Below are 9,471 nucleotides of genomic sequence, written 5' to 3' on the forward strand. Positions count from 1 at the left end.
ATCCAGAAGAGAACTTGCTGGGATTTTGATTGGGATTGCATTGAATCTATAAGTCAAGTTGGGAAGAATTGACAACCAAAGACTGGAGTTTTTAACTCTCAGGCTTGTCCACACTAAGCTACCAGCGATTTGTTGATTATAGTTCAGGTTTTTCTACCATGGCCCTCATTCTCATGGTGGCTTCCTATCATTAATCCCTGCTCCAATAAGCTATGACTCCCTGCTATTTGTCTCTCCAATGTTGGGGGCAGTTGTCAGCCCTGTGTCCGCCCCTCACTTATAGATCCAAGAAGAGTTGTTTGTTTTTCAGTCTGTTCAGCCTTTCACTTGTTGGGATGGAATGATGACTTCCAAGCTTTTTACATGCAGGACCAAAAAATTAGAAGTGAATGGTTTTTTTTTTAATGTTATTACATCTCTCTAAAAATTAAAAATAGAATTACCATGTGATCCAGTAATTCTACTACTATTAACCCAAAGAAAACAAAAACACTAATTTAAAAAGATATATGCACTCCCATGTTTACACAGCATTATTAAAATAACCAAGATATGGAAGCAACCAAAATGTTCATCAACGGATAAAGAAAATGAAGATGTGGGTTTGTGTACATGTGTGTATGTATATTTGTATATACATACATGCAATGGAATATTATTCAGCCATAAAAAGAATTAAATCTTGCCATTTGCAATGACATGGATGGATCTAGAGTGCATTATGCTAAGCAAAATAAGCCAGTCAGAGAAAGACAAATACCATATGATTTCACTCATATGTGGAATTTAAGAAACAAAACAAATGAGCAAAGACAGAAAAGAAACAAACAAAACAACAGACTCTTAAATTTAGAGAAGAAACTGGTGGTTGTCAGAAGGAAGGTGGGAAGAAGGATGGGGGAAATACGTGAAGAGAAGGAGTACACTTCTCCTGATGAGCACTGAGTAATGTATGGAAGTGCTGAATCACTATATTGTACATCAGAAACTAATGTATCACTGTATGTTAATTATACTAGAATTTAAAAAATTATTACATCTCATAATTTTGTATGTCAGGAATTTGAACAGGGCTGAGATGGCACTCATTCTGCTCCATACAGCATCAAGTGGCATCAGATGGCTGCTGGACTGCCCTAGAGCATTTTGTTGTTGTTGTTGTTGTTGTTGTTATTGTAAACTACACATAAAATCTACTATTTTAAAAGGGTACAATTCGATGGCATAAGGTGCATTCACAATGTTGTGCAACCATCACAGAACTGATTCTAGAAGGATCAGTTTGTACTATCCCCAAAGGAAACTATACAAGCTGTCATCCACCATTTCCTCCTCTCTTCAGCCCTTCAGAGCCAGTTTTCTACTTTCTGTCTCTATGTATTGGCCAGTTCTTGATATTTCATATAAACAGAATCATACATATATGCCTTATTTTGTTTTATCTGGCTTCTTTCACTTAGCATAATGCTTTCAGTGTCCATCCATGTTGTAGTATGTGTCAGTACTTTATCCCAAGCAATGTATAAAGGCTCCCATTTCTCTACATCCTCAATTCTTGTTCTATTTCTTTTTGATTATAACCGTCCTGGTAGATGTGAAGTGTTATATTATGGCTTTGATTTGCATGTCCCTAATGACTAATGATGTTGAGCATCTTTCCATGTGCTTGTTGGCCTTTTGTGTATGTTCTTTTTATTTTATTTTTTTCCTTTTGTGTATGTTCTTTGGAGAGAGAGAGAGAGAGAGAGAGAGAGAGAGAGATTGATTAAATATATATATTTATTAATATTAAATATTTTACTTATTCATTCATGAGAGACACAGAGAGAGATGCAGAGACATAGGAAGAGGGAGAAGCAGACTCCCTGCAGGGAACCTGATGTGGGACTTGATCCCAGGACCTTGGGATCATGACCTGAGCCAAAGGCAGACGCTCAGGCACTAAGCCACCCAGGTGTCCGAGTTGTTTCTTCAAAGTTTTTTTGGTCTGTTTTTCCTTAGATTGCCTCTTTGATGTTAAGCTGAAAGAATTCTTTTTATATTATGGATACTGGACCCTTATTGGATGTATGCTTTGCAAATATTTTAAAATACTCCCATCCTACGGGTTGTCTTTTCACTCTCTTGATAGTCGTTGATACCCAAAATGCTTTTAATTTTGATGAAGTCTTTTTTAAAAGATTTTATTCATTTATTTGAGAGAGAGAGAGAGAGAGAGCACAAGTCGGAGGTGGGGAGAGGGAGAAGAAGGCTCCCCATTGAACAGGGAGCCTGATGCAGAGTTGAATCCCAGGATCCTGGGATCATGACCTGAGCCGAAGGCAGATGCTCAACCAACTGAGCCACCCAGGTGCTCCAAGTAAATGAAAACAAAATTTTTTTAAGATACTTTAATATCAATCTTTTAAAATTCATCAAGGCTTGTTTTGTGGCTTAATATATGGACAACCATGAAGCATACTTTGTGAGCACCTGAGAATATGTACTCTGCTGTTGTTGGGTAGGTGTTCTATAGGTGTCTGTTAGATCTAATTGATGTAGTGTTGTTCAAGTGCTCTATTTCCTTACTGATCCTGACTAGTCATTCTAGCCATTACTGTGCTAAGCCTAAAACCCAACCAGAGGTGAATACTTATGGTCTTCCCAGGTCTTTTCCAACTCTGAGCCCTGCCATGGACATGCACATGGTTTTCTAGATACTCAGGTCCACACTGGAGCATGTCAAAGCCCGTATTACCCAAGGTTTCTCATCCCCCAGTGTCTCCTCCCAGGAGTTGGGCCAAACAGAAGCAATTGCTCCCCTGTGTCTATCCTCTGGGAGGCCCCCAGACAGGTTCAAACAGACAAACAATTCCTTGGGACTAAGATCCACTCTCCTGCCTCCAGAACTAGGAACCCATACTTAGAATGCAAACTGACATCCTCAAGACTGGGGAGGGAGGTGGACAAGAATCTATTCAAATGCCACAGAACTCTCTTATCAGGTTTCAATGGCTTTTCTCCTGATTCAGTGTTCGCTTGGTTGCTGTAAATCTCTATCTTGAGGGGTCCTTCATTCTGACAGGTATTTTTTCAGTGTTTTCAGTGTTTCTGGGGAGGGGTTGACCCCCCCCTCCAAAGTACCCTGCTCTGCCATTTTTCCCAACATTACTGGGTTCTGTGAGTGACATTTTGAAGTTTAAATCCTTGTGTTAACATCTTTACTGACAATGTGCACTCTGTTTTCAGAAAGGAACAACAGATCACAAGAAAGGTAAAACCAGAAATTTCTCTAGTGTTAACAAGCTTGTGAAAATCAATAAAATGATTTATTTTATATATGCAAACTCAAAATCTCTTTGTACACTTAAATTTTCGCAAATTAGTACAGACATAACAATACTGCTCCATATAAACCTTTGTATAAACATTAAAGGAAATATATACATTATTTTTTTTTCTTTTTGTGCTTTCAAAGCACAGAATGTACAAGTCCACCTGAAGACTTTCTGTCGTCACATGCAAGAACAAATGTCAGGGTTGGGGTTGCCTCAGGTGCACTTTGTAATGTCTCTAGACAAAATAGAAGAGAGTTGGAGGTAGATCGTTCATGACTCTCCCTGCCCCCTCCCACAGAGAAATAAGTTACCCACATAGCAGCTTTCTTACTCTTTGATTCAAACTGTCCTGAATATTGCATGGTTTAAAAGGCACAACTAGGAACTGTTGAAAACTCTGTTCGGCACAGAAGGTTACCAGCTGTATTCTGAACACTTATTCTTTCTAAACGACGTAGTGAGAGCACCGAGCAGTGCTCCACTTACAGGTGACCCCTAGTCACTCTCGAAATGCGCAGAACAAAGCTCATGTGAGGAAACCCTTATCATATCTAGTAGGGGGTAACAGTGTTTACTGAATTGAACCTGCTGAATTAAGAACATCACCTTTCCCAAATGGGAAAAGAAACAACAAAACAACAAATTAATACTTTCAAGGGAAACTCTTAGGGCAAAAGCCAGCTTTGACTTCCGGAGACTCATAAAATAAAAAAAATAAAATAAAAAGCTCCATGGCTTTTCCTTAGCTTCAGGAAGGCAATTCCCTTGGCTACACAGTCTAGGAAGATTTAACAACATCCCCGTCCATACGTCCCCATTCTACAGTACAGAAAACTTGCCCTTTTTCATCCTCCTTGGTCTTTGCATTAACATGATGATCTGCTGTTGATGTGATTAACGTTGTTGAGGTGGTGGTGGTGGGAGTCTATTTTTTCTAGGACCTTCTCAAGATACTGAATTAAGACTCGTCTTTTAAACCTAAAAATAAAGAGAAAGTGTATTAACCAAATACGCTTAAAGCCCACCTCACACTGTGGTGAGCCTAGAAGATTCCGTAGACTTGGAATGAAGGAGGTGGACTCAGATTATATCAATCTAAATGCCTCTGGAGACAGCCTTAACTATGAGTGAGGGCCGGGGTTGGAGAAAAGCAAGGTAGGACTTATTCCTACCCCTGTCCTGCCTCAAAAAAAAAAAAGAGGTCTCTTTTTTACACCCACCTTGCAGCTTCTTTGATGGTAAATTCAACAAATTGTTTCTTGACTGAAAGAGGCCCTTGCACTTCTTCAAGCAAAATGAAAATCCTTTCATACTCTAAAGATATATAAAAACAACAACTTCAGTATTAAAAAAATAAATGAAAAATAAAATTCAATCCTTATGTACCCTTAGAAATCATTCTTCATGGGTGGCAAGTCAGATATAGTTTGTATTTTAAACCCTCAAATCAAAACATCCACCCATTAGCTACTAAGGAAACTCTTATAAACACTGCACAGATGTAGTAGGCTGAGAACAGCCCCTAAAGCTGTCCCCATCTTATTCCCAGAACCTTCGAATATGTTACCATATATGGCAAAAGGGATTTGACTCTGCAGATGTGATTAAGTGATGGATCTTGAGATAGGGGATTATCCATGTTGATGCATCAGTGTAATCACAAATATCTGAATAAAAGGGAGGCAGTAGAGTTGGCATCAGAGAGAAAAGATATAAGGATGGGAGAAGAGGCTAAATAGGAGAGAAGGTGCTAACGCTACTGGCTCGAAGATGGAGGAAGGGGCCAGGAGCTAAGGAGTGCAGGCAGCCTGAGAAACAGGAAAGGGCAAGAAGACAACTTCTCCCTAGAGTCTCCAGAAGAAACGCTGGCCTGCCAGTGCCTTCCTTTTAGTCCGCTGAAAATAATTTTAGGATTCTGACTTCCACAACTGCAAGGGGAATAGAGTCTTGAGCCCTGTAGTTTGTGGAAACTTGTTACAGCAGCAAAAGGAAACTAGTATGACACCTAAGGGGAGGCAAGAGAGAAAAGTGTATTGGGTCCTTTTAGTTAAAGCAAGAGGAATCACTTTAAATTATGCAAAAACCCAATACCTCCCAAAAATGTACCTCAAGAGATAGCATCAATCTATCCTGAATCATAGAATGCGGACCTTCCATGACATTATTGATGCATGTTCTTTCACTACTTACTTCTTCCAAACTTTCGAACTTCCTTCATTAACTGATGTTTTATATCAGCATTGATTCCTTGCGCCATGGCAGGAGTGATTTGCAATGTGTTTGGTACAGTTCCCAGAGGAGATGTCACTGAGACTTTTTGATCCTCAACAGAGACACTGCACTTTTTGCTTCCTCCTAGAAGTGTGTTAGTACCAGGTTTGGGAATCAGGCCATCTTTCCTTAGGCTAGTGAAGTCATCTGACAGAGAATCCATTTGGTTGTGGGGAATGCCATCTCCCGCCATATTCATAAGCTCTGGTGGAGCAGATTTTGACAAGAAGCCATCAGGGGAGATCTGACCATTTTCCATCTTCTCCTCATGGACCTCAGGAATGACAGTAACATCTGGAAACCAAATTAAGAAGTTGAGCTGTGAGGTAGATGCGTTATATCAAACCTACACGTAGATCCTGGTGCTCCTCAGTTTGGAGGAAATTATTTGTTTCCAAGAGCAAGAAGATGTACAGGTGGAGTCTGAGACCCCCTCCAATTGAGCTCATGAAGATAATACCACAAAACCATTTCTTCTCTCCATGGCATTTGAAATACATATGGAAACCAAGTCAGACAGTACAACTAATAAGCATTCTCAGATACCTGGCATCCATGGTTCAGTGGCTGCCTGTTACAAGTTGAATAGCAGCAAGTCTCACTTGATGTCATAGTGTATGTAATTGGCATATAAAATGGGATTCTTCACTGAGCTTGGCACTAGACTCCATGGGCCCCCTTCAACCTGCCTCCTCTCTACCTCAAAATCTCTGAGGAAACAGGTGGCCATTAGGTCCCAAGGCTCTATATGTACTCCATTACCAGAAATCTCTCATTCTCATCATTCCTTTCTGTGACAGAGAAGTGTGTGTCCTTTCACCTCAAGTCTGATACCTGTACTTCATATGCTCAGCCTCCTCGGGGCCAGGCACTGAGCCAACACCAGGGGATCAGCAGTGAAGGAGACAGACAGAAATGATCCCTAAGCTTATGGAACTTACATCCTCATGGGGAAGTCAGATGGTATGTGTAAAATGGGCAAAGGGACTAACCCATTTTGACTTTGTGTCAGGAAAGAAGTAAGCAGGGATGTGGCAGAGAGCAAGAGGGGAAGCCTCTACCAGAGTGTGGTCAGAGCCAGGAGCAGGAGACAGAGCCAGCCTGTGCACATGCAGAGAAGTTCTAGTGGCCATGAGGGCCATGCAGGACCCCTAGGATGGGACAAGCTAGGGCCAAGAGGCAAAGGACAGAGAGAGAGGCATCAAGAATGACAAGGAGAGGACAGGTGATGGCAGGAGAGGATGGCAGGGCCAGGTCCCGCAGGGCATGTAGACCAGCGTCGGGAGCTCAGACTCTCTCCTGAGTGCACAGAGGGCAGGGGGTGATTATGGGTTCCAGGATGGACGTGGCATGATCTGGTTTCTGTGTGGACATGGTCACTCTGGCTGCAGGGCAGTGAAGCGGCTAGACAGGGTCAAGAAAGGGAAGCTGGGAAATCAGATGAGAAGCTACTATATAGTAGCTTCCAGCCACATGGTGGCAGCAGAGACTAGAGGGATGGGGACAAATGGGCACTACAGGAATTCTGGGTGTCAAATTGCCTGGAATTGCTAAAGGATGGAAGTGAGAGAAGAATTAAGAGAAATCATGTTGACTCCAAAGGTTTTCATCTGAACCCCTGTGGGGAAACAGCAGTGCCAGGGCTGGGCAGGGATCGGTGCCCAACTGCTCATGAGGGTGGACCGTACCCTACTCTTCCCAATCTGCCTCAGTGACCTCATGTTGATGGCCTGACATCAATAATGCTGGCATTATTTACACTGTGGAAATCTGCAAACACGATAATCCAGAGCTTCACCCTGCCAACCCCCCACACCCTCAGATAGCCAGCTGTCACAGCTTTACCAACACACTGCCTGATGGCATTACTTAAGATTGAATGACCTCCACTGTGCTATAAGCACAGCCATGGAGAGGGTAGAGGTGAGGTGTTCCAATGACCCATATGAAACCAGCTGAGTTTTGTCTATCTACCAGACACTTCAGTGGAGAGACCATGCCCATTGTTAAATTTAAGTCTGGAGTTTGGAGCAAGTTGTAATGTAGAGGTGTAAATATCCGAGTTGTTGACACATAAATCTCCTGGAAAGCCCAAGACTGGATGGAATGACCCAGGGAGGGGAAAGGGTCCAGAACAGAGCTTTGAGTTCCTACACTATTTACAGGTGGGGGAGAAAGGGAGAGAGGACAAGAAGAGGATGAAGATGGGTCGCCATTAAAGGGCAAATAAAACCAGGTAGTCTTTGGGAACCCGAGGAAGTTTCCAAGGAGGAGGGAGGAAATGGCTGTGTCAAAAGACACAGAGGGGCAATGGCAACATGCAGCAGATACTGGAGACCCTGATAATGCCCGCGTCAGTGGAAGGTAGAGGCTGAGCCCAACCACACTGAGTGAGAGAAGGAAGAGGAACAGAGGACACAGAGTCAGCACAGCCGCATTGATGCTTCTCTTGAGCCCATTCACCCCTGCAACTTCAGGAACCTGCTTCCTCGTTGTGACTCATGGGGCAATAAGGTCCTTTACCCATTTCTCCATCTCAGGCTGATGACAATGTCAGTCTGGCTCCTCCCCCCTCAACTAAGGCCTCTGTTCTCCACCTGGTCCTCCATACCTACCACATCGATGGTATAATGGTTTACTCAACAACCAAGGAGCAAAAACAAAAGAAATGAGTACAAAGGAAACTAAAGTTGCTTAAGAGTCTTAGTCCTCTAGGAGCCATAAGGAAATCACAACCACTACTCTATACCTGTATGGACAAGGGTGGGTTTTATGAGGTTTGGATAAGATGGCAGCCACGAGGCTGAGGGTGGTCCCTTTCCGCCCACATGGTTAGTTACAGTAGGTGGTGTTTGTGGTTTCGCCAACAGCAGGGACATACTCCGCCTTCTTTTAGATGACAGAGGACTGCTGGCTTCTCCTGGACGCTTCACTTTGTTTTGTGGCCCTGCTACGAACTCATCTGCTTCATCAATCATCATTCCCTAGAAAACACCAGTGAACGAGGTCCATTAGAGAGAATGTTGTGTGCATGCCCCGTGCATACATGCATATACACACAATCATGCATCACATCACCAACACAGGTCTTTATCACAGGCCAGAGATTTGTCATGCTCCACATGGGCTCTGTCCTTAGAGCCCCACATAGGCTCTGTCTGCTACTTTGGTCCAATAGAATGGGCTGCCAAGGTCAAACACAGTACAATCGTGATTACTCAGAAAACTTGAGGAATGAGCAACTTGCATCAACCAAAATGGGAATAAACCCACAGTGACCTTTCTGAGGAAGGACAAACCATTCTGAGCCAACCCAGTTGGGTAAGGGAAATAATTCCTTCTGCTGTGCTTTTGTGCTTTAAACGCATCATTAGGAAATACTGATTATCACTGTACAGAATGCTGCATGTAAATGGTGGAAATGTCATTCCCCCAACAGCAACCTCACAGAGATTCAAATATGTCTACTGCAGGGGCTTTTCATTCTCAGGAGTAAAGGATGAGAGCCAGTAGTGTAGACAGTAAGCTAAAAGCTGTTCTCATTCAAGGATAACCCAAGAATATGGAAATATTTTCATAAAATCATGATAAACGGCATTTCCAAGGCATTTTCCAAAGCAAAACAGTAGGCAAGGGGAAACCACATTCACTGAGCATTACTACATGTCTGATCATGTTCGAAATGGTATACATGCATCCACTCACTATTCCACAGGGCTCTGTTAGTTAAACATAACAAATATCCCCATAGCTACAAATGAGGAGACCAAGGCACAGAAAGATTAAGAAAAGCTCCAGTTAATTGAAGATGGGGGTGAAGTGGGATACCTCCCAGTCTAGTTTTGTTACAAAAGAGATTACTGTATGGTCTGCACTTTAATAC

General features: G+C 42.5%; 1 protein-coding gene across 4 annotated transcripts in view; it reads right to left on the reverse strand.

Moving 5' to 3' along the window:
• Positions 1-2,432: 2,432 nt before the first annotated feature.
• INTS6L (integrator complex subunit 6 like) overlaps positions 2,433-9,471 on the reverse strand; it is a 57,198-nt gene continuing 50,159 nt past the window's right edge. The window contains exons 15-18 of one of the 4 annotated variants that reach the window (XM_041741037.1): positions 8,338-8,572; positions 5,508-5,882; positions 4,538-4,631; positions 2,433-4,295 (exon numbers count right to left, since the gene is read on the reverse strand). In XM_041741037.1, the coding sequence (XP_041596971.1) occupies positions 4,184-4,295; positions 4,538-4,631; positions 5,508-5,882; positions 8,338-8,572 (816 nt within the window). In that variant the 3' untranslated portion in view covers positions 2,433-4,183. The remainder of the gene's footprint in view (positions 4,296-4,537; positions 4,632-5,507; positions 5,883-8,337; positions 8,573-9,471) is intronic. The other 3 variants (XM_041741038.1, XM_041741039.1, XM_041741040.1) reach the window with 3 other exon arrangements.

This window comes from Vulpes lagopus, chromosome X (assembly GCF_018345385.1).
Source record: "Vulpes lagopus strain Blue_001 chromosome X, ASM1834538v1, whole genome shotgun sequence".
Classification (NCBI taxonomy): domain Eukaryota; kingdom Metazoa; phylum Chordata; class Mammalia; order Carnivora; family Canidae; genus Vulpes; species Vulpes lagopus.